At 37.4% G+C, this 25,842-nt stretch overlaps 2 protein-coding genes across 3 annotated transcripts in view; one reads left to right on the top strand and one right to left on the bottom strand.

Moving 5' to 3' along the window:
* Window positions 1-7,892, top strand: part of LOC132849875 (transmembrane protein 50B-like) — an 18,700-nt gene extending 10,808 nt beyond the window's left edge. The window contains exons 5-7 of the mRNA XM_060875829.1: window positions 1,236-1,328; window positions 2,105-2,162; window positions 7,033-7,892. Coding sequence (XP_060731812.1) covers window positions 1,236-1,328; window positions 2,105-2,162; window positions 7,033-7,078 — 197 coding nt within the window. The 3' untranslated portion in view covers window positions 7,079-7,892. The remainder of the gene's footprint in view (window positions 1-1,235; window positions 1,329-2,104; window positions 2,163-7,032) is intronic.
* Window positions 7,893-8,761: 869 nt separating this feature from the next.
* The window catches only part of LOC132849874 (glycerol kinase-like), a 35,013-nt gene continuing 17,932 nt past the window's right edge, over window positions 8,762-25,842 (bottom strand). The window contains exons 11-19 of one of the 2 annotated variants that reach the window (XM_060875828.1): window positions 25,154-25,196; window positions 24,998-25,078; window positions 17,417-17,495; window positions 17,076-17,172; window positions 15,747-15,831; window positions 15,183-15,303; window positions 13,795-13,938; window positions 13,025-13,111; window positions 8,762-9,608 (exon numbers count right to left, since the gene is read on the bottom strand). In XM_060875828.1, coding sequence (XP_060731811.1) covers window positions 9,601-9,608; window positions 13,025-13,111; window positions 13,795-13,938; window positions 15,183-15,303; window positions 15,747-15,831; window positions 17,076-17,172; window positions 17,417-17,495; window positions 24,998-25,078; window positions 25,154-25,196 — 745 coding nt within the window. In that variant the 3' untranslated portion in view covers window positions 8,762-9,600. Of the gene's footprint in view, window positions 9,609-12,655; window positions 13,112-13,794; window positions 13,939-15,182; window positions 15,304-15,746; window positions 15,832-17,075; window positions 17,173-17,416; window positions 17,496-24,997; window positions 25,079-25,153; window positions 25,197-25,842 lie in introns of those variants that run through there. The other variant, XM_060875827.1, reaches the window with a different exon arrangement.

The following is a 25,842-nucleotide window of genomic DNA, read 5'->3' as shown; positions in this document are numbered from 1 at the left end:
TAGTGTCTACTCGCGCTGATGAGCCATTAACCGATCATGTTTTTCTGAAACATTGACCTACTTTATCAGCGTTAGGATATTAGGCGGGACTGAACGTATCATTAGAGAGGACATTAGCTACATGAAGAATCGTATACTATAATTAAGCAGCACCTGGGCTTTTCATTATGTCAAGAATAGATGCTTCATATCAGCTTTGTGTCAGTGGACCTTATTCATCAAAGCTGCATACAGTCAAGTTGAATTAATTAATTAATATTTTTATTTTGATTGTTTACAGATGATTTTTCCATTGGAACATTTTCAAAAATGTACATTTCTGCATGCAAATAAGACTTCATATAAGCAAACGTCCAAAATGAATTCAAACAAAAATGTACTTTTTTTTTCGTTTTTAAGCCAAAGACTTTTACAGAACATATTATTTAACCAACAAAACACCGTGGGTTATAAAATATGTTATAGTTGTTGAAATGCAGTGACAGAAAGATTTTTAGGTGCAATATATCCAAAAATCTGATTGACAATTGGCCAAAACTACTGACAAAAGACCAAAAAATAATAACAGTTACCATCAATAATTATAACAAGTACAGCGAGTAGAGTTATATAAACACTGATAATAAAATAAAAATAAAATAGTAGATAAAACTGAGAAACTCAGTGGTGCATATTGGGAAGCTCTGACTAAAATATCTATATTTCACATTTCCACATGTTTAACTGTCTACACAAATATCCGTTAGTAAAATAAAAGATTAGAAAAGACCAAGAGCATACATTTCTCCTCTGGAATTATGCTTTAATTGTTGACTCTGTGCTCACTTTAATTGAGGATAGCTTGATTACAAAACCTCAGACATGAGTATGTTGAACTCCACCCCACTGAACCATGGCCTCTTCTCATGTCTGATAAATGAGTTCCTTTTATCTCAAACACCTGCACAGATTAGACTGTGATTTAAATGTAAATTAGATGAGGTGTTTCATCTTTTACAATAAAAAAGCTTATTTTCTTGCCATTCTGTAATTTTCTCAGGTGGCAGTTAGTCATTGTGTGCGTTCAAGTTTGACTTGTTTCCACATGGCAGTGATGAATAAGGAACAGTTTCTCATCTGTCTCTGTTCTCTCACCATTTGAACCACAGCTGCTTTAAACAGCATACTCGTGAAGCTTACTTGCATTCAGAATTAATGTCATTGTTTGTTTATCTGTCCGTATAACCACATCTTAGGTGCTCGTGTTTGGCTCTTTATCGGCTTCCTGATCATGTTCGTCTCTCTCATCGCCTCAGTCTGGATCTTGTTCGGAGCTTATGTTGCACCAGGTGAGTTGCTTTATTACACCTTTATATTTATTCACTTAGCTAATGGTTTTGTCTGAATTGACATACAAATCAGGAAATACAAGTGCACATACAAAATATGCAAGGATATGGTAGCCTAGTGGTTAATGGTGTTGGCCTACCAATCAGAAGGTTGTGAGTTTGATTCCCACGTCCACCAAGCTGCCACTGATTGGGCCCTGAGAAAGGCCATTAACCATCAATTGCACAGTTGTATAAAAAAAGAGCGTTATTGTGGTCTTCTCCTCAGGTACCTTCTGTTAAAATGTGGTTGTCCCAAATGTCCATATTACTTCCACTTTAGAAGCTCACTTATGACATACACCAAAAGTCTAATGACTTTTGGCAGATATGGACACCTCTCTGGTGCCACATTAACAACCTCTCTTGATCCTCTGTGTTACAGTGTGCATTTTGTTATTGGTCTGAATGTGCTCTCTTTTTCACCTGATTGTCCATTTTTAATTGCTTTTTATTGTATACTTGAGACTGTATCGCTATGTTCATGTACATCTGAGTAACCGACCAGTAATAAAAAAAAAAAAAAAGAGCTAAAATGTAGGTCGCTCTGGATAAGGGTGTCTGCTAAATGCTGGAAATATAATTGTAAAATACAGGGTACACTATATGTTATTATTATTATTATTATTATTATTATTATTATTATTATTATATGATAATAGTATCTATTATTGTTGTTATTAGTTTGTAGCACCTGTTTTAATTGATAAAATTGTCTTTTCCTGTTCTTCTCTCAGGACTTCCTGTGTATCCTGGACTGTGTGTCTTCTTCCAGAACTTGTTAATATTTTTCAGGTGGGTGTGCTTGCAAATGAATGTTCACACCTTATAAATAGATACAGTTTAGATGCCTCATTGAGCTGACTGGAACTATTTCACTCGCGTTTAGAAAGCTGGAGCAGCAGTCAGACCAACAGTTTGATAAATACAATACAGAAAGAGAAAATTAAATCTCAGTTGTAGCCTTTACAAGTCAGGACATTAAGGGGTAAATTGCATTTGATGAGTGTTTGTAAGATTGTTGACAGGAATTAATGGGTATGTCTGACTTCATTTTCTACTGTATGTACACTCCAGGGAACACTTAAATCAAACATTTTCTCAATGAAGGAACACTCAAGTTGAAAATCTTTACTTGTATACAGTGTGTAGTTTGTTGAGTTCGAAATTATGTGACATTGGTCTGTGGAAACAAATCATCAACACACTGAGGGCTGAATTAAAAATCTCAAAACATTGAAGTTACAGGTTGATTCAGCTTGTATGAATTTTATTACAGCAACTAATCAAATAAGTCAGCATCATGTTTGCCCCCCACATGCCTTTATGCACTCCCAACAAGGTCTGGACATGCTCCTAATGGGGTATATGGTGTCCTGGGGGATCTCCTCTCAGATCTGGATCAGGGCATTAGTGAGCTCCTGGACTGTCTGTGGCTACTTGGTGGCTTTGGATGCTCCAATACATAACATCCCAAAGGCTCCCAATCGGATTCAGGTCTGAGGAATGTGACTGGGAATATGAGGGTCTTCTTTATCCAAAAACTGCCTACATCCCATATTTGGAAGTAAGAGCACAGCAATGATACAGCATTCCCTGAGCAGAGAGGGTTAAGGGGGGCTCAAGAACCCAACAGTGGCAGCTTGGTGGTTCTGTTCCAGACCTTTGAATCAACAATCCAGAGCTTTAACCACTTGAGCTATCTACTGCCTGTGTGTTATCATGCACCAGGAGGAACCCAAGGCCCACTGCACAAGCAAAAGGTCTGAAAATGGCTCTGGGGATTTCATCACAGTGCCTAACAGTAGTAAAGTTTATGTGGGTTAGCACCTGGAGGTCTGTGCTAAGGATATTCCTTCCCAGACCAAGCTGCCAGTGCTTAACCCTCAATTGCTCAGTTGTATGAAAATGGGATAAAAATGTAAGTCGCTCTGGATAAGGGCGTCTGCTAAATGGTGTAAATGTAAATGTATGGATGTGCCATCCTGGAGGAGCTGTACTACCTGTGCAACCTGCCTCATGCTGTGAGTAGTGATAAGGGCCCTAACACAAAACAAGAGAGAAACCAGGCAGGAAGTATAAGTAGTAGGGCTGCACCGATCTGATATTTTGGATTGGTATCGACACCGATCCAAGCATTTTGAGTGGATCGGGTATCGGTGGTGTGAGACCGATCCAAATCCGATACCCGTGGTCATGGGTGTCGGAACCATTATATGTGGGTGGGACAGGATTCACCCACTTTTTAAGACCAATAATACTGGACCCACCCACTTTTACCCTCTCTATTCAGCGCATATGTCTTTTTTACTTTTCAGAGCGCCGCCAGTCGAATCCATTTTGCTTGAGGAATGCCCTAATAAATTAAACTCGATTCCGCATTTTACCTACAGCATTGACCACGCTCCTGCTTCCTGAAATCCATAGGCATAACTTATAAGAAAAATACACTTATATATTAAATTGCATTAATGAAAATAAATAGAATAAATTTTATAGGAAATATGTTGCACAACCACCTGTGACAGGCAAGTTTAGAAGGCACCCTTTCCATTTACCTCAGCACGTTAAACATGTCGCTCATTTGGGTGTAAGGTTTACTGATTAATGCACTTGTCTTTTGCATTGTGTTTCAAGAGTTCTAATTTAAGATTCACTTTAAAATATTGCCTTTTCTTCAGAAAATAATTACATTTAATAATTGCAGTATATATGGTTTAGATTGTTATACCACTAACTGTTAAAAGTACTGTTCGCTACTGCATTAATACTTTTTTAAGGTTTCTTGTGTTTTCTATTTTCATCCAGTAATGGGCATTTTTGTATTTCTTTGCCACAAACAAATAAATCTTAATAACTAAGCGAGTTGTATACATTCTTTAGTTTTAAAGGTATAAAAGAACACATATATCAACCGATACTGGCAATAAGTAGAGAGCAATTGAGCAATTGTTTGTGGCTACCAATGACAAAACCATTCTCTTTTTGTGGGTTGACTTGCTGTTGCCACTTCAGTTGTCCCTTTTGCACCAAAGGAGAGGAAAATAATTCCCAATCACTTATGCTTCCTACTTGGATAGATTGATATCCATGAAGTTTAATTGCCTTGGTGTTTTGATGATTATCACATTGATGCTTAAGTTAAGAGTTGTAGGTCTGAAAAAGGTAGGATTTCCTGTTGAAATAATATTTCCCTCTTTAAAGGTTGAGAAAAAGAAGTAAAATATTCTGAGAAAAAGAAGTAAAATATTTTGAATGGGTAATTTCTTTTTGGTCTTTTTGTGCGACTTTGAAAAGTAGTTGGACTGGACATTTTTTCTGAAACCCACCAACCCACAGTTGAAACTAGCTACTAGACTATACACCAGATAACTGTATTTATCGATGGTCAACTGCCTATTAAGGATTTCTCTGTATTGTGATCCAAAGCACAACTCAAGAGGGAGAGAGCAAGAGAGGGTGGGAGGGAGAGAGGGAGAGAGAGAGGGAGAGAGAGAGGTTGTTATGTTGTTAATAATGTCATTATTAATGTCCTTCTGCCTCACCAGATTCTGCAGTTCTACAGTTATTATTATTTATGCTGGTGTAGTTTCTGACAAACCTAAGGAGGATGTTCTCTTTCCCTCACACTCTCTCTTTCCCTCACACTCTCTCTCTCTCTCTCTCTCAGTAACAGTGACAGGTTTCCACACAACAGCTACCAGTTGAAGGGGGTGAAATGCTAGCCCATGACTTTTTTGCATGCATGAGTGCACAGATGCCTGTGATCTATGCCCAGATAAGGGCAGATGGCATTTTCCTCTGAGATGCCATGTTGCCCTGTGATGCAGTATGAGCAGCATTTATAAAAGGCGTTTGGTTGGTTTTCTAAGTTTAAAAAAAACCATTAATAATAAATAACAAACCTGGAGGTCCACATAAACAGTTCTCAGTCCTCCGAACAACACAGAGGTAAAATGCTCAGCTGCAAGATTTTTGATACTAGAGAAGAGAGGCCAGGTTAAGCCAGTGAGCCGTGAGTGAAGGCTTTTAGTTTTATTTTCAAAAATGAGCCTGTGTGGAGGAAGCAGCATGGTGGCAGAACAAGTATAATTGCTGCCTCACAGATTTACAATTTGATCGTAAAATCAGGATACTTTCTGTCTATACAAGCCGCTCCCAAGTTCCCAGTGTGACTGCTTCTTCTTTCCGGACCTACCGGATCCATCCTGACACCCTTCACCTGGTTGGAGTCTTGTCGGTTGGTGGAGCACTCAGCTGGGGAGAGATAAACACAAACAGCCCATGACCCATGAGACTGCTATGGATAGAACAACTTGGAGACTGTCAAAATGTTTGAACTGCAGTTCTGTCAGTCAGCTTTGTGCTCAGGTCTTTATCAGTGAACATTTGAAGACTTCAACAGGAGGGAATTAGTTATGTCTATAATGAACTCACAACTTACCCTGACCTATTAGTTCCTCGGTTTGCACAATTCTTAGTTTGCCACCATTGCTCATTAGGGATAAGTGCTAAGGAATAATAGTACTGTAGATTATTTTGAAACTAAACTATTTTGACATTTTTTAAATTTTGTTTCTATACTTCTATAAAGCTGCTTTAAGGCAATATCATTTGTTAAAAGTGCTATACAGATGAGTGAATGTGTGTATGTGGTGCCCTTTCATAGACTGGCATCTCATCCAGGGTGTTATTTCACCGTTTTCCAGGGAAAGGTTTTGGATCTACTGAAATGCTGAACAGGGTAGATGAGAATTAGATGACCTCCCACAGTCTCAGTTTCCCTTTACTTTAGTTTGTCATTTAACTGTCTGCTTGATTAAACCATGAGGCCTTATGCATGTGTGCCTTTGATTCCACAGTGGGTTGTATAATCCCTCTTCTGTTCACACCACTGAATTGCTTTGCAGATTCTCAATTTATTTGGTACTCTTACCTTGCTGCTGCATAAATTTGCACTTTGCAGGTACATTACTGTATCTATTACTGTGCCTAGTGTGTCTGTCCTCCTCTAGTCTTAACCCTTAGAGGTCTCATTAATATAATATTATATTATATTACATTAATATTAATATTACATTAATATTAATGTATTATTATTGTACACCAGGAATTAAATTGGCATTAAAACCAATGCTGAGGGGTCCACTGTGTTTTTTCTCTTTAGTAAACAGTCCTAGCTTCTCTGTCACTCTAGAGTTGGAGAGCTCATTATTTTCCTCCGACAAGTATGTGTGTGTCATCCTGTAGCCTTCATCAGTGACTGCTCCTGACCACAACTCTGTTAGATTTTGGTTGCTGGACTGCTTCTTAATCCAGCATCAATGCTTTAGAAGCTGAAAAACCCACACTGCTCACTGTTGGTTATCCAATGTTTAGATGTGGTCACGAGGAACTGGGAAACTGTAGGTCTGATCTAATCACTCTTACTGTTCATGTGGACCATTTCTTAGATTTGTGAGAATGACACCAACAACCATGTCTCAGTCTGAGTCACTCACGTTGCACTTTCTCTAGTATAATTAGATGTGAATATTAATTTGTAAGGTTTAATGTATTGTACTGATTTAAATAATAAAATGGACGATGAGTGTACAGCATTAGTTCAAATTATATTTGAGGGAAAATTTAATGGTGCTAATGAACCCATCTCTCCATTCTGCAGCTCTCTGATCTACAAGTTTGGACGAACTGAAGAATTATGGGGCTAATTTGTGCCACATCATCCAGCTAACCCTGAACTCTGTTTGCACCCTCAGTCCTCATATTGACTTCAGGTATATTTCAGCAAAATTTAGGCTGCAGATTTACTACTGATTTAGTGTAGTGTTCAGTGTAGAGTATACTCCATCCTACACAGACACATAACACATCACCTCAGGTCTGCCTGTCCTGCTGTAACTCCTGTACCTTATGGCTCTCTGCAGTCCTTTACATCAGTTTATATATCTGTAGCTTATGAAATGACAAGCTTTTTTTCATAATAATTATTTTTAATAGATTTTGTTTAACCTCCACTGAAATTCCAGTCTATATTTTAAGATGTAATTACCCTGAAACCAGCTTATATTTAATTAGCTCAGAGCACTCTGTAAATGTATTGCACAGTTGCTCTAACCAAATCTTGAAACTAGAAACTTGATCATTCAAGTGGTCTGGTCTTTATTTTGTATTATTTTATATGGCTTTTCAAATTAGCTTTTAACTTTTAACTCGTAGACACTGATGCCAGGCATGTCCGGCAAAATATTCTATCTTGGTACTTGGAAATATCTTGAATATGGACAGATTTATCTAATGCTTATTATTGTATTGTTTATTTTTGTATAACCAGATGGGCAATAGTTCCAGCATTAATTTGAACCATTTGCTTTCATTAATATTCTCATTCCCACATGTTGTTTCTATAGTAACTTGTACAGTGGACATAATATAAACCTAATAATAAACAGTCTGAATGGGCATGCTTTGTAAAATTTACCAGGAAAGTCTTCATGAGAGAGGGAGGGAGGGAGATAGTGAGGGAGATAGTGAGAGAGGGAGTGAGGGAGGTAGTGAGAGAGGGAGAGAGGGATAGAGGGAGGGAAGGAGGGAGAGAGGGAGGGAAGGAGGGAGGGAGGGAGGGAGGGAGAGGGTTGTTTTAAGTGTAATGTGGTGAAGGAGGGTGGTAGGAGGGTGGTAAGAGGGTGAGGAGGTAATGGAGGGAGGTTAGTTAAGGGAAGGAATGGAGGTGGTTGAGGTGATGGAGGGATGGTGGTGATGGGGTGAGAGGGTGATGGGGTGAGAGGGTGATGGAGGCTCTGAGCCCCCTGAGACTGCTAATAGAAGACTACATCAAACTTGGAATAAAGACGGAAGAAAAAGGCTAAATATTTAGAATGATATAAAAGGCTTATATTTATTTTATTATAATCTTACATTATGAGATACTAGATAGATATGACCACATTCAAGATTTTTTCAGTTGCTAATTTTGTTTTTTCTGTGTGAAATAATTGGATGGGAATCATGTCAACATGTCATGTCTCAGTTAGATTTCATTTAGAATATTTTATTGTAGGCAGTCAGTTAAATTGGTTGTTTTGTAGTTTTGTTTTGTTTTTCTTCCTTCCTCCTGACCTGAGGCTGACAGCAGATCTGATCTGCACTGACTGGAAACAGGATTTTTATTCATTTCTCAAATATTTTAAAGCAAGATTTTAAAGAGCAGTTAGAAAAAGAATTCGTTTCTCTGTGTTATTTTTCTTATTCGGACCTGCTGAAAGCATAACAGAGCAATGCAGACGATTATTGATTATTAACATATGCATGATGTTCTCATTTAAATTGTACAAATATGTGTAGAAACTGTAATTTTGTATTTTACAAGTGATCCACCTTAATAAAACCAGTCATTTGGAGTTTAATGCTGCTACTGATTTAATTTCATCATGTAATTAAAATGATCAACGTTAAATGCAACAATAAAATACATATAATATTTATATTCATTCATTAAGTCACTGATTTTTGTCCTGCATTTTTTTTTACATCCTTTCCCTAAATAAAGTTAACAAATAAATCAAACTGAAATCAATCATTATTTACTATTGCCTCAGTATAAGCACATGAATAACATTAACAGTAGTATTAAATTGTGCATTGAACGATCACTCATTCATTTCATTCATTCCAACATCATCTCACACATCACATCCAGAAACTGTACAAGTTTAATCTTAACTATATTTTGATATTTAGAACTGAAAGTGCTAATTGATTATAATATTCACTTCTTGTGTCATTATTGTACTATGAGTTTCAAACCATGTTGTCAAAGAGCACGTGGGAAATACAAAACAATCAGAACATGGAATGACCAAATCACTGATTTAAGAAAATTGTTCTCATTTGAATTTTGTGGTCTTGTTAATAACTTAAATGTAATTGATAAGTGAAGCGAAAGTGTTGAGTGAGCTTCAAGCAGCGCTCAGGGCAGTTTAGCAGCCTGACCACAGAAAGTCAACTTGGAATGAAACACATTTTTTATGTGATTGTAAATTCATAACTAGGAGATGTTAATGGAGCTGCTTGGATCAGAAAACAAATCACAAGACAAAGTGCAATCGGGCTCAGTCTCAGGCTCAGTCTCAGGCTCAGTCTCAGGCTCAGTCTCAGGCTCAGTCTCAGGCTCAGTCTCAGGCTCAGGCTCAGTCTCAGGCTCAGGCTCGCTCAAAGCTACACACTTCTTTAATCAAGTACCTGAGAAGAAAAAAGCACTTTGTCAATGATGGTGAACATGACATGAATCTCTACAACCTGAAAGCATGACATTTGAGTGAGCTGCAGTGGGCATATGTCATGCTCCATATGTCTACTTCTGATAGTAACTGAAAACCAGAAAGAACAGATCTCAGTTTCTGATCATTGCTAGAAAGATTGTTTTTCTAGAAAGTTCCACATATGGCTCTTAGTTAATATGTGATCAAATCAGTATGTGATGAAAACATGATACAAAATTCATGCATGCTTTTTTCCTTTTAATATGTTTCTAATTAACAGAGCAGCTTTACTAACTGGGTCTGTGGTATGTGGTTAAGGTGTTGGGCTACCAATCTGAAGGTTGTGAGTTCGATTCCTATGTCCAACAAGCTGCCACTGCTGGGCCCCTGAGCAAGGCTCAATTGCTTAGTTGTATAAAAATGTACATCGCTCTGGACAAGGGCATCTGCTAAATGTCTGTGTAGGATTGAGTCTGTAATATTAGCAAAACAATCAATTTTATACAATAAAACACTTTTTTTGAGAATTTTCCTTAATAAGTATAAACCTTCTAGATGTTTCTACCTACAAGAGCAAGATGCAGCACAGAATGACTGAAAATCCATAGAATTTACACCCACAGTGACATTCCCTACAGGCTGTGAATGAGAACGTGTTGTGGGCTGTGTGTGAGAATATACATATATATAGAATATATAGCCAAAAGCATGTTCCTGCCAGATGATGACAGAATTGCAATACTAAGTGTTAATAAAGAATGGACATTTAAGGTTATTTTATCACAAAATGTTCTTTTAAAAAGTTAAAACAGTAGTAACGTTATTTTATTATTTGATATTCACATGACTGCAGTAGAGCCTGAGAAAAGCTTTTAAATTGCTTTTACCCTGTAAACAGAAGATGCACTCTTACTTTGAACATTCTTTTTTTTTATGCGACTCACAGACTTTAATTGGTGTTATTGTAAACCTTCTTGTGCCTTTTTTATTTTGAATCCCTTAGAGATCTGAACTTACTGCAGCTATTAGGAACAAACAGTACACACACAAATGCCTTAGTTTCTACATGACAGAATTCATCCAATTATTGTTTGTGAATCTCCCAAAACACACTCACTTTTTGTACATGCATTTCAGCAGGTGTTATTTTGGGTCTTTGGGCTTAGATGTCTGTAATAAACTGACAATAAATAAACTGTTTTCTCCTGGGTTGAAAAAAAATCATTACATGTCCAAAAAGTTTAATAATTATTGTTATGTGTAGAGCCAAAAGCCAAATCAACAGAAAAACAGTGTAAAAGTGAATACGACACGTCATAACTGTGTTTCTCATCAGTTAATGTATTTATAGTTCTGATATTTGTAGTGATGAAACATGTGCAAGACCAAACACCCTGAAGCTATAAATCATTTAGTTTTTATTTTGTAATGGGGTTTCTTTTCTTTTTTCTATAAAAATCCTGCTATGTATGACGTTAAATCCAAGCCAGATGTTTTCCTAAAAATAAATCAAATAACCAGCTTTTAATTTAACAAGTCAATATTGATGTGTTCACATCCCCATTGAGGACTAATTTCAAGTCAGTTTGATACTGAAACAGTTTAATGTTACCATTGAAATGTAAAATGGATTAAAGTTGTTACTGTATGTTACACTGAATTGGAAGAGTGTTATACTGACAGAGAAAACCAAACTATCCTAATATTACACGGCAACAGTGTTACTGATTTTGTTTGAAAAGTCCCTGCTGTTTTGTCCTCTGTATCCTGGAGTGTTCTATGCCATTCAGTTATGACTTCCTTATATATGTGATCAGTCCATGATAAACTGATGACCTCATCATTGCCCCTAATAAAGTTAAGGCCAACAATAAGACATACATTACCGTCCACTTTATAGGAAACACATACACCTGCTCATTTATACGGTTATCCAATCAGACGTTCATGTAGCAGCAGCGCAAGCAAAGCTTCATGCAGAGACGGATCAAGAGCTTCAGATGTAAAACACCAGAATGAAGAAGCGTCTGATGTCTGGGATTTTGACTGTGACATGGATGTTGCTGCCAAATTATTTTAGAAAGTGCTAGTGCTAGAGATTGCAAAGAATGATGTGAAAAAAAGCATACTTTCTGCAGACTGAAACACCTTGATGAGAAGATCAGCGCAGAATGATCAGACACTTGGACTCTGAAGTGCTCTTATTCTGCAAGTGCTCATCCAGTGGTGATGACGTTAAGACTGTGCACCAACGTCATGTATTTCCTCTTACAAAAAAAAAAAACTTTAAAAAGTCTATATGTAATCTACAGGCCTAAAGTACAAACACAACGAAAATGAATACATCCTGACACACAAGTTAGAAAACCTGTGCTCACAGAATGAAAGTTGAGTCCACCTGGCCTAACTGCATGAACATGGTTATAACATGACCAGCGAACATCAGAACTTTTTTGGACCTGTGTCTGTCTGTATAACTGGTTCCATGTAGAAAATAATTGCTAGAAGAATCATTTGAAACAGTTCTAGTAGTAATCAGAAGGTACAGTATTGATGAGCTCAAGAATAAGATATTCAGCTCATACTGTATGCGGTCCAGCAGGTTGCACATGAACCTGGCCAGGACTTCCACAGTGAAACAGGGTGTGTGATGATACAGTGCTGCATGAGTGCAAAAGGTGTTTTGGAGATGATATTTGTACATGTGACATGGCACCATGAATTCTATGGATGTACCACAATACACTCTGACAAGATGACTCCCAGTCTCCAGAAGCTTAAAAGAAGAGGAACATTCCAGCATAACGATCCAAAGCACAAAAACACACAAGCAAAAAGTAAAAACCACGACATAGCCAAGACTGGAATCCAATACCAATACCTTTGTGGTGTTTTAAATAGAAATATACTACAACACAACCCAAAGAACAGCTAAAAAATGTCTCTTAAGAATGGCAGAACATCTGGCGCTGAGGAAGATTGTGTCTGTCATCACTAAAGGTGAAAAATTGTTGAATGGAGTATTTTCACTGCAACTTTTATTGCATTGAGGAATAAAAATCGAGTAAATCTTTTTGTTTTTCATTTTACACAAGAGCAAATAACATACTGTTCATATTAGAAGTAATGCAAGTACTGTAAGGTGATAGAATTTTAAGTCATTTGATATTTAAGTGATATTGCACATGGGTGTACTTACTTCTGGTGTATACTGTATTAATCAGTCACACCTCTAATGAACTGATACAGATTATAGAGTTACACACTGACACTAAACCACTGTTAGTAGTGTAGTGTTATATGCTATTTTATTTTTATTGATTGCTTATTCGTGTGTGTGTGTGTGTGTGTGTGTGTGTGTGTGTGTGTGTGTGTGTGTGTGTCTGTCTGTTTCACCATTCTCAATGGAAAGAGGATCCACAGTCTCCCAGTTCATGGCTTTTTGGACGGCTTTCTTCCATCTTGCATATCGGAATTCACTCTCTGGTCAAACATGAATGGGTGAATAAGTAATAAAAATAAATAAATAAACAAATAAATATTTCTTAATTCTTTCTTATCAGCTGTGGCACCAATCTTGTCTTGAGTATTTTTAATCTGCACACATTAAAACGCACCTGTTGATTTGCAATTTTATCCAATTGTTGCACTATTAGCATGAGAATAGGTCTAATCACATGGCAATCAGAAAGTTTCCTCCATCAGAGAAGTGAAGTGGAGAACTGCAGCTAATTTATGGCTCCTTTATTTTAGATGTAACTTTATTTTAGAACACTGACTGAACCCCAGATCTCCTCACTCTTACAACATTAGTGTCTGATCTCACACTTTTCAGCCATACTTCAACAACTAATGGAAGGAAGAGTAGAGCTCAATGTGCCAGTGAAGGGAATAAAACATGGAATAAGATGTTTAACAAGGACATATGTGTGTGATGGTCAGGGGTGCACAAACTTTTCACCACACAGTGTAGTTGTCAGTTATGGACACATTAAGGAGAATTAATCCTGATGGATGGATGGTAGGATACATTATTGATTCTAAGAGAATATGTTTATTTTTATGAATCTATATCTATAATGTATAAAACTTTTGTCCATTTAAGCCATAAAATAGTCTTTGAGATATGGGAAGGGAAATAAAGGGCTGATCCTCTCAGCGCTCACCTTCTGGTTTGATTTGAGGTTGGTATTTCTCAGAGGTCACACAGGTCATTTCTTCAGGAATTATGTTCCACACATTGACCCCTTCAGCTGCTCCAGCAGCCATTGCTGCCCCCAGTGCAGTGGTTTCAGACATATGGGGTTTCACTACACAAGAGAAGTCCCCACAGTTAGACAGGTACACGCATTAAGCCTGACAGGAAAATTTTGCACTTGAAATAGGTCATAGGACAAAAATGTGAATTGCAGGAGTTGTTAAATGTAACTTTTAATAAGCATTTGAGGGTTATCCATCCTAACCACTGAGCTACCACTTCCCCAGAACAGGTGCTGGCTTCCAGATGCATTGATTTTAAATGCCCCTTTTCAAAAAAAAAAAACTTGTGAGAAAAACTCAAGTTTAAATCTTAGCTTAAGTGGTTAAAGTTCTAATTTGTTTATCAGAAGGTCAGGTTTCACGCCTCATCAATACCAAGCTTTTTTGCCATTGTTATGGCCCCTGAGCAAGGCCTTTAACTCCCTACTCCACTCTATCATGGACAACCCTGCACTCTGACCCCAACATCCAAAGTCCGGCTATGCAAAGAAAGAATTTCACTGTGCTATAATGTATATGTGACAAAAATAAAGGCTCCTCATTTTTTTTAACCCTAGTATAATGATCACACATGCACATTAATATGGGCCACTCGATATGTCAGATGTTCATAGTGTCAAGCTAAACTGATAGTATTCACAACTGCAGACAGGCAAAAAGGGACAGGCAAAAAGAGACAGGCTTTTATTGCTAGTAGACCAGGATATCTCTCCACCCTCATAAAAAACAACAGAAATCATTTCAGACTACAGTATACTATACCAATACCCCATTACCACCATGAAACATGGTGGTGGCAGAATCGTGTTACTGTACGTGTATGCCTTTTTCAGCAGAGACTGGGAAACTGGTCAGGGCTGTAGGGCAAGATGGATGAAGCAATATACAAAGCGAGCCTAAAAGAAAGTCTCTGGAACACACTTGGGACTGAGGAACTGAGGTTACCATCCAACAGGACAATGAGCCTAAACATTTTGCAGTGCTTTGAAAACACTGCAGTGATTAGAATGACCCAGATCTCAGTCTGATTCCTGGTACTAGGCTGGTTTTAGACAGCTTTGAACCAAGGTGGTGAATAGTTTTTCAAGAAATATGTCTGTCATTTAAGTTAATGAATGTTTTTTTCTGTTCAGTGCAGAATGCATAACAGTCAGAGGGAGTGAATACTTTTGCAAAGCACTTTCCCATGTCTTGAGCAGAAACATTTCAGTTATAGAGAAGTCAGTCAGATAAGATGTTTAATAAACTCAAACAAACCTTCACACACACACACACACACACACACACAACTTACCAACAGGGATACAGAGAATATCGGCCTGTAGCTGCATTAGTAATTTGTTAGCCGTCATTCCTCCATCCACTTGTAACTGAGTAAGTGATGCACCACTGTCTTGATTCATCGCATCCAAGACCTGAAGCAAATCATTGTAATCAAAAACAAAACATAGCTGTGTTACTTTCATTCTGCAATGAAAAAGCCCTGCAGATCCACATTCTAAAGTCCTCAGAGCAGCCATTTATTTATCTCCTCATTATATTATCTAAATTCACACATCATTAGCTTGTTCCTGTCTTTTATCTCCTTTTCCCAGTGCTATTGAAAACAAAAGGCACCACACAGTTTAGTTCTCTGACATTTAATTGCATAGAGTTTTATCACTAGGACACAAAAGAATTTTACTAACATATAAAAATCACGGTTCTCTTTTTCTGAGGTTAGATGTGAGTATTAACTGAAGATCTTGAACTTTATCTGCATAATTTTAAGCTGCTGCTACATTATTATCTCATCAGGTATACAGGTGTTGGTAATAAAGTGGCACACTTCGTATAGATGTGTGTTTCTGTGCGTTACCTCGCGTGTTTGAAAGCACACTGCTTCCAGTGCTGCAAAAGCCAAGTGGCTCCTGTTTGTAAACTGTGTCAGGCCACAGATAATCCTGTAGAGTGGAATAACATTAGGAAAAAAAATATCTAAGATTTCTTATAACAATGAAAATATGTCGCATTTTAAATATATTTGCTGAGCTTTTACACATTATCTAGATTCCTTGTGATTGTTGAAAAGAAAATATTTTATTGAACTATTGTTGTAGTTATATTGTCTGATCCTTTCTATCTTGTCTCTGTCCTTAAATATTCATTAGTATTCATTATCAAAAATATTTTGTGAATAAAAAAAAAAATCTATTTTTGAGATGATCATGTTTTCAGGATTTATTGTCTTTTATATATTTTATTACAGCCATAACAACTGAAAACACTGTGTTTGTTGTTGTCTCTTTGTGACTAAGACTCGATGCTCAATCAGTGATTACACTCATCCATCATGCTCCCTGCTTGAGCTGGAGTTTGAAGCTAAATTTGACATAAGTGTATGTGCTGTGTGTTTTGTCTATGTGTGTGCGTGCATGCGTGTTGTGTGTGCACGTACGGGTATGTGTGTTGTGTGTGTGCGTGTGTGTTGTGTGTGCACATATGGGTATGTGTGTTGTGTGTGTGTGTGTGTGTGCATGTTGTGTGTGTATGTGTGTTGTGTGTGTGTTATTAGCACCATTATACTCATTACTCCATCGGGCTGTGCTGTTGCTGTGACCTTTGTTTTGCTTTTCTCAGAACAATGAAATAGCCTTTTAGCTGCATGTTTTTTACACCAGGAAGGAAAAAAGCTCAGAAAACACCAATTTCATGAAAATTTGAAAATGCTCTACACCATATTTATTCTTTAATATGTTAAATGCATAAACACAGCAAGAGGACTGTCAATGTATTTAAGTAATATTACATTTCCCTGTGCACATAAAGGGTCCTCAGTTAGTTCCTCTGTGAATCCCTTAAAACGTTTGTGTACTGAAGAAGCTTATAGAAGAGTTTTTCCTGTTTTAGATCATAATAATACTTTAATAGACATCCGCTGCATTTGCTGATGAAATAAATATATTTAATTCGTCCCCTAAACGATTAAAACAAAGCTATAATGATCATGTGTCATTCCCTAAAGGCACCACTGAATAAAACCTAATTGTTAACCTTTATTTAAATCCAGTGGCCTGATGTATTTTTTAATCAATTAAATATACTCTGTTTATTCAGTGGAAATTTAATTTTAAAATAATTAACGAGCATTTCTAGTCATTTATTTTGCTTCAATATAAAGTATGTTCTTAATGTTGATGTTATTTACCCTCGAGCACTGGGTTCCCAGTAAGGAGCATAAAGACCAGAAAATGCTGGAACAAAATAACAGCCATAAGATGTTCCAGCTGAAGCAGCCAAATTTTCTGTGGAAAATATATTGGAAGAATTGGCAAAGAAATCCTCAACCATAGACATTATTCTCCAAAATATTCCCCAAAACGATGTGACTAGATGTAACAGATATTTGGGACATTTCCCTGTCAGACAACTAAGTTAATGTTTTCTGGTGGTATGTTTCATTTCATCTGGTCATTGTTCTCACCTCTTCTGTTGATGTCACAGTGTGTTTGCAAATATATTTCAGAGAAAGAAAGTGTAATAGTTCACCAATTTCTGAAGAGGATTTGAGGATTCCCAGATTGTCCTTCAGCCACCTCACAACTGCTCCAGCAATCGCAACAGATCCCTGAAACACAAACCAATCGCAGCTTTTATAGACAAAACAAAATCCAGACATAACAGTGGCAAGTCATTTAACTCATAAGATGCTAAATATTTATGACTGTTTTCCAGAGGTGTCAAGTAATGAAGTACAAATACTTTGTTACTTTACTTAAGTAAAGATTTTGAGTATCTTTACTTAAATAGAGTAATTATTATTTAGCAGGCTTTTTACTTCTACTCCTTACATTTTCACGCAATTATCTGTACTTTCTACTCCTTACTTTTTAAAAATAGCCTCGTTACTCCTATTTCATTTCGGCTTGTTTTCATTTCGGCTTGTCATCATTAAAAAAAAAACTAACAAGATAAATCACGCCATCCAGACAGAGTGAATGTGATTGTGGTTGGATGAGAAGTATAAACATATACCATTCCGACACCCTATTGGTTTGTACGCGACCCATCGCACCTGCACATGACACAAATCATGGCACACTTCAGTTACCCCAACGCTGGACATAGCAGATGGAGCCAAGTACGAAGATGTCTGTGGCAGAGGCTCAAACCTATTGTCTCAACCTATAAGCACCAGCACCAGCGAGGAAGTTAGTAGCCAGGAAGACCAACCAACCCCAACCCTTATACATCCCTGGCCGGACCTGGAAGAATTGATTGAAATGGTTGGATGGAAAAATAAGTCATTGTGCATGCGCTGTAAGCTACAGTATGCGCGCCCAAATACCACGAGCTGACGGCTTTCAAAAACTCGCCGTCTAATTTAAAAAAGCATATTGAGGTAAGCTGAAATTTTGTTATCAGTCCATTATTAACAAATTTGAAATTCGACTTTAGCCAAATGTTATCTGAGCTTAAATTATTGCTATATTTGTAAGTTAATTGTGCAAAGCTATAGTTTTTGTTATTATCAGTCGATTATTGACAATATTGTAGTGACCTAGTAACATACTAACATACATTTGCGAAGTTTGTTATGGCAAACTCAATGGTTTTCTTGCTACCAGTAAGCTATGATTCAACGTTGCAAACTAGTTTGGTGGCTCGGTGTGAGATTTGAAATTCAACTTTAACCAAATGTTATCTGAGCTTATATTGGTACTATATGCAATATTTGTAAGTTAATTGTGCAACGCTATCATCTACAGCTGGTAGCTCTCTGTGTATGAGTCCCAGCTGTGTGCCAGCTATCACTTAAGCTTAATATGGCACTCCCTGCCTCAGCAGCCTGTGAAAGACTGTTTAGTGTTGCAGGGCTGATCTTCAGGCCAAGAAGAACATGCATTGGCTCAAAGAACTTTGTGAACCAGCTGCTTTTGTGGATGAACAAAGCCTATTAGTTACTCTTTGTCGCATGTTGATTACCCTGTTGTTGTTTAAGTCCAATGTGTTTGTTTCAGGGGGCATGGTGGCTTAGTGGTTAGCACGTTCGCCTCACACCTCCAGGGTTGGGAGTTCGATTCCCGCCTCCACCTTGTGTGTGTGGAGTTTGCATGTTCTCCCTGTGCCTTGGGGGTTTCCTCCGGGTACTCCGGTTTCCTCCCCCGGTCCAAAGACATGCATGGTAGGTTGATTGGCATCTCTGGAAAATTGTCCATAGTGTGTGATTGCGTGAGTGAATGAGAGTGTGTGTGTGCCCTGCGATGGGTTGGCACTCCGTCCAGGGTGTATCCTGCCTTGATGCCCGATGACGCCTGAGATAGGCACAGGCTCCCCGTGACACGAGGTAGTTCGGATAAGCGGTAGAAAATGAGTGAGTGAGTGAGTGTTTGTTTCAATAAAGGTTATTAATGACATGCCTCTGAAGTTCGACTTTTTGCACCATTACAATACTTATAGCCAACTAGTCATATCTTCCGCCCCATGAAACACAGCTCAGTAGTACACATATGGTTCTGTAATGTGTTTGCATTGTACTAAAATGCGTTTTTTTTCAATGGGCATATACAGTATGCGGCTGAAACAGGTAACCTAGTGCATTCCAAATTTTTCAACATTATCATATTAATATAACATTATAGTCATTATGACCTTTAGAAATATGTTTTTTGAGGAGGTGGGGTAGTGCACAATAGGCCCCTGTGGCACAGCCTAAGCTTTTGTCCTTAATGGCATTTTTTCCTTGCATTACTTTTTTTTTTTTGCATTAGTTTTGAAACCAGTACTTTTAAACTTACTTTACTTAAGTAAAAAGCTCAAGTTGATACTTCAACTTCTACAGAAGTATTTTTAAACCATAGTATCTATATTTCTACCTGAGTAATGAATGTGAATACTTTTGACACCACTGCTGTTTCAACCAGTGAGAGTATTTGAATTTTTTTATGAAAACCATGACTGCTAATCTCTCACCTTAAGCCTAAACATAAGAATAAATAGTTATGGGCTGAACAATTTTTTTTTACCATTTATGGCCTGCAAAAATTCAAGAACAGATGCTAGGCTTTTTATTGGTTTCTGCTTTTTACCCTGATTCACTTGTTCTATAACTCATTTGTTTTTATGAACAAGAAAATCACCAGTCACAAAGGGTCAATTCTGATTTTTGATATTATTTCTCCTGCTAATGACTCTTGTTTCTTTAATGTCAATTGGCTATCTAAAATGCCATATTTAATGTAGCAAAAGAGGAAATGAGACATAAGAGGGAGGTTTTATCAATAGTATTGGTGGTAGAACTCTCTGCTGCTATATGTATATATATTAGTTTGGGATCACTTGGAAATTTCTTTGTTTTCCAGTTGTGCACCAGAGCCTTTCACCAATTTGTACTGTTCTATGAAGGGAGTAGTTCCTAGCATGCTAAGGTCAGATCTTCTTCTGAATGGTAGTATATACTGTCTACTTTCCATATTTACTGTCTGTTATATTTTTTCTTCCCCATCTGTCTCTGTGCTGTTTATTCATGCCATATATATGTGTATATATACTGTACTTTAAACAAATGAGAATATATTATGAGAAAATATTGTGGTGTGGATTCTTTCAAGAATGATAACATTAACAGGATCTATCAATAAACCCCCTAGGAATAAAACCCTAAATTAAATCAGTATAAGGAGCTCAGTCTTTAAATCGGCAGGCTTTACTTGTAATCCCAGAAGACTGCCTCAATGTTGTTGAGATCAGAGCCACACCATATGATTCTGAACTCTTTGTTCTTGTGTTTTTGACAGTATTTCTCTATGACTTTCCTTGTGTTTTGGGGTCACTGTCATGTTGCAGAATAAATTTAGATTTAGCTGCCTCACTTATGGTCCTGCATAATGGATAAGAATTCCTTTCTTATCAGTGACAGGACGATGAATTATGACAAAATCACCATGTTGTCTCAAACCTACAGCAATATGCAGACCATAACATATTCTACCACCTGGTTTGGGGTGATTTTGTTGTGCCTGGATGCTTTTTGTGAGAAATTCCTTCCTTCTGTCTAGACGCCCTGCCCCATCACCCAGACGCAATACGCAATCTCAAACCTCCAGGGAGTCTCCACTGTGCTTCACAGTGTGCCTTCAGATACTCATCCATGTACAGTGGACAAAACAAGTCTATGTACAGTAGCTTACTGTGATGTAAAAAAAAAATAAAACCAAGATAAATCATGTCAGAGCTTTTTGAACACTCAAAGTGAAATCACAATGCATAATAATTAAGTAAAAAACAATCAGAAATATTATAGTGGAAAAAAACTGTTTTACAAATCACAATAACCAGGTTACACAAGTTTAAACACCCCTTTATAATCAAGAATGTGGATGCATTCAAAATGAACCAATCACACTCAATCCCATGTTTAAAAGCTGTATGATTGTTACTGTCATCAATTAAGTGATTCTGATCAATTCCAAATAAAGCCCAGCTGTTTCTGTTAGAATTCCTTTGTCTTCTGAAGCCATACACGATATCTCACTTGTTAAAACTTATTGATCAGGATAAATCATTAGATGTGCCAGGAAACACTGGTAACTATCATCATCAACAACTAGAGAAAATGGAGCAAACAGTGACATCACCAAGAACAGGACATCAGTCCAAAATATATAACAGTAATATATAACAAAAAACATAAAACTTAAAGGAACTTAAAGAAGCAGTTGAGAAGAGACCATGAGCAATATTACAGTATCTGCAGGAATATCTGATAAGTACTGATTATCTCTGCATGTGAGAACAATCTCTCATATCCTTCACGTGTCTGGGTGATGAGATAGGACGACTGGACAGAAGCTCTTTCTCACAAAAAACATCCAAGCTCAACTAAACCACCATAAACCATGTGGTAGAATGTGTTATGGTCTGGTGAGACAGATTGGTGAGAAGTTTAATATTTCCATAATTTAAAAGTATGTTTGGTACAAAAAAGCTCATCACCAGAAGACCCCCATAAATACAGTGCAGCATGGTGGAGACAGACGTCAGTGCTCTAGTGCTGCTTTTCTTCAGTCAGAACTGAAGCTCATGAATAGCTAAAAATACCAGTCAATTTTGGTGCTAAACCTTCAGGTGTCTGTGAGAAATTTCACTTTTCAGCAAGACAACGACCAAAAGCATGCAACCACATTACAAAAGAACAGCTTCACAAAATAAGATCAATATTTTTGAATGATCCAGCCATAGCTCTGAACTGAATCACACTAAAAATCTGTTGGGTGGCCTGAAGCAAGCTGTGTAAAGGCGATACCAGTGCAAACAGGGGGTGAGGTTTAACAGTAGTTTGTGAATGGAGGGTGGAGTCAATGGGAGTGAGTGAAGGATTATACACCTGTTCTGAATTAATGACTGTTGTCTGTTGCAGTGAGACAGGGATAAAAAAGGGAGATATGAGCACTGAGGGGGAAAGATAAACACACTGTGTGTGTGTGTGTGTGTGTGTGTGTGTGTGTGTGTGTGTGTGTGTGTGTGTGTGTGTGTGTGTGTGTGTGTGTGTGTGTTATTAGCAGCAGTAGCACTGTGTATTAAGTGTGCATGCTGAAAATGAGTGATAAAGATAATCAAGTTGAGATTTCAAAGCCTGCCTCCAGTTTCTTCTTACTTACACTGATTATTAAAGTATCAGTTTGTTATGGTATGTTTTTTTTCCATATAGAGGACAGAAAATGTTGATTGTAGATGATTTATCTATAGTTTCATTTATTTCCTTCACAAAATCCTGCCATTTATAGCCATTTCTGTGGACCATTTTGTCCACAGAAATGGCTATAAATGGCAGGATTTTGTGAAGGAAATAAATGATTATGTCAGAGAAAAAATGTCAAGTTTCTTATCAATGCACAACATTTTCTACCATTATTCTGCACCCCAACCCTTATGTTTTTGCATAAAGACCACGTCTGACAAGATTCTCTGAACTGTAGATGGGGGATTCAGGGTCCCAGTGGTTTCTGCCAGTTCAAAGCTGATAGCACTGCTGGTCATCTTTCAGATTTTCAGGCAGAAAACCTGAAGCAGGTCAGTACCCACTCGGCCCTGCACATTTGTTTGTGCGTTCAATCATAATCATAATCAAGAATATGGACATAAGACATAAGAATATGTTTTTGTGCTGTTTCATCCAGGACAGTTTTAGAGATTATAGGAGATGAAGCATTTATTTTTGTTACATATACATTACAGCACAGTGAAATTCTTTCTTTGCATATCCCAGTTTTGTAAGGGCAAGAGCTGTATGGATTGCTCAGGGCAAGAGCTGTATGGATTGCTCAGGGCAACAGCTGTATGGATTGCTCAGGGCAACAGCTGTATAGATTGCTCAGGGCAACAGCTGTATGGATTACTCAGAGCCACAGCTGTATGGATTTTGGGGATGAGCATCTTATATACTGTATTTATTGCAATGTCCAACCATCCACAAGTGTTAGAAGAAATAAAGGAGACCCTTCAACACAAAGAAAACTACAATATTGTACTTGGGTTATATTCACCCTGACTAAGGACCAAACAAAACTAAATAACTAAAGACTGGAAGGAAATAACCATAATACATAATGAAAAACATCAGTTATTTTGTCTATTTAAGAAAAGATAATATTGTAAGATGTAATAAATATAATATGTAATATTTGTCAAGGCAGGTTCTTAATAAGGAATATAGTAAATGTAAAACAGCATATAATATCTAAATCAGGGAATATATGCAAAACACCATTTGATATGTAATATCCAACCACTCCTTAAAAACAAATGATTTATCCTACTGAGTCATGAGGAACCTTGAGTCTATCGCAGGAGACCCAGAGCTCAAGGTTGGTACACGCTGGACAAGATGCCAGTCTACGGCAGGGCACAATAACATACTCACTCACTCATTTTCTATCGCTTATCAGAACTACCTCGGGTCACAGGGAGCCTGTGCCTATCTCAGGCGTCATCGGGCATCAAGGCAGGATACACCCTGGACGGAGTGCCAACCCATCGCACTCACACAATCACACACTACGGACAATTTTCCAGAGATGCCAATCAACCTACCATGCATGTCTTTGGACCGGGGAGGAAACCGGAGTACCCGGAGGAAACCCCCGAGGCACAGGGAGAACATGCAAACTCCACACACACAAGGCGGAGGCGGGAATCGTACCCCCAACCCTGGAGGTGTGAGGCGGACGTGCTAACCACTAAGCCACCGTGACCCCCACAATAACATACTATTTGTCAAAATAATGTAATGTTATGTATTAAGCAATGCAACAATTTAAAGATAGGAGGAAAACAAAGAGGAAATCCCTGAGGCATGGGGAGAACATGCAAGCTCCACACACACATATAGCAAATGCAAGAATTAAAGTTTTAAACCTGGATAGGTAAGGGTGCTGATCACCAGGCCACCAGGCCCCCGTATTTAGTCGTCATTTTGTCATTTCAACCATCTATAACTGAGGCAGTAGATGAAATGAGACAACATTTCTCCAGGACCTGGTGCTACATAAAATAACAAAGAGCTAAGGACTTAAAGTAAGTTGTCCTAACCAAATAAAGTGCATCTGTGCAATCTGGTGCAAATAGTGTGAGACAAAAGACAATGAAAACAGACAATACACAACACTGCAGGACAAAATACCCACAATAACAGTGTGCATTCTGAATATTATACAGTACAATGTACAGAAATAGAGGATTCTAAACAAAGAGGGTTGTTGTAAACATTTATACACTTGTGTAATTGCATCAGTTGTATGAGATATTTAAATGTAGTCTGTAAAAAGATATCGAGTGAGTGTGCAAGATAGCATGTGCAAAAACAGCATGGAATACTGAAAGAAAATTTTTAAACTTAAAAATATGAATTATGCTTTTGTAAAAAAATATAAATTATGCTTTTATAGTCCATGTGTACAGACAAATCGTTTTTATATTATATTTAATATGGACCGCATTTATTTTATTTGACTTTTTTTAACTAACGTTTCTATTTTCCTTTTGTGACATTTTATATGAATCAAGCACATGGTAAAAGAACCTGAGTTAACCTGAGTATCTGGAATACCATAATAAATAAACATGGAATACCTCGAGTGCATAGTGAGCAGGTTTGTCCTTTCCCAGTTTGTAGGCGACTGTAGTGAGGAGGCCGTGTTCTGACATCACAGGCTGTGAGGAAGAATTAAGAGTTATCTAATGACATCTAGTGAATGAGACCATATAAAGACATTAAAGCATTAATACCTTGACTCCAGTGTTTTTTAACATAAAGCAACCGGTTCCATATCTAAAAAAAAACAACAAAAAACAACCAGTGGTGTGTTCAGTATTTTAATGAAGTATGAAATGCTGCTCAGTGTGAAATCAGATCAGTAATGCAACATCTCTTGCTTTAAGTGGTGCTTTAATGGAGAAAGAGATTCAGTTTGCAACTGAATGGAGAGTGTCAGGCTCATGAGACAGACTAAACAACAAGATGCTTGATAAAGGGTAAAAATATTTCCCACACATCCAGCACGTTTGTGCTTATAAAACACACTGCATACACAAAACATACAACAGTTTTATTAAAAACCTTTGAGTATTGAAAATATTTTCATTAAATTTACCTGATTAGCACAAAAATAAATAAATTCATTCTAATTTTTACTCTCTTCCACTGATTAACATCACATTTTGAACATTTTCCCTTGATACAAACTAACACAACCACACCACATCATCATTGGCTCCTAAAGTGTGCCCTACAGTCTGGATGCTCAGCAGGCTGTAAACAGGTCACAATATCCTCTCTCTAAATCGATAAAGATGTGCAGCACACATACTGTTACAACAATCAATACAACATAGAAGTAAGGAAAGGTTTGTTGTCTATTTTCAATACATATATCACAGTGGATATCTATTTTATTCATATTGATTTTTTTCTTGCT

Source organism: Tachysurus vachellii, chromosome 8 (genome assembly GCF_030014155.1).
Source record: "Tachysurus vachellii isolate PV-2020 chromosome 8, HZAU_Pvac_v1, whole genome shotgun sequence".
In the NCBI taxonomy this organism is placed as follows: Eukaryota; Metazoa; Chordata; class Actinopteri; order Siluriformes; family Bagridae; genus Tachysurus; species Tachysurus vachellii.
This window is presented reverse-complemented; position numbering and strand designations above follow the sequence as displayed.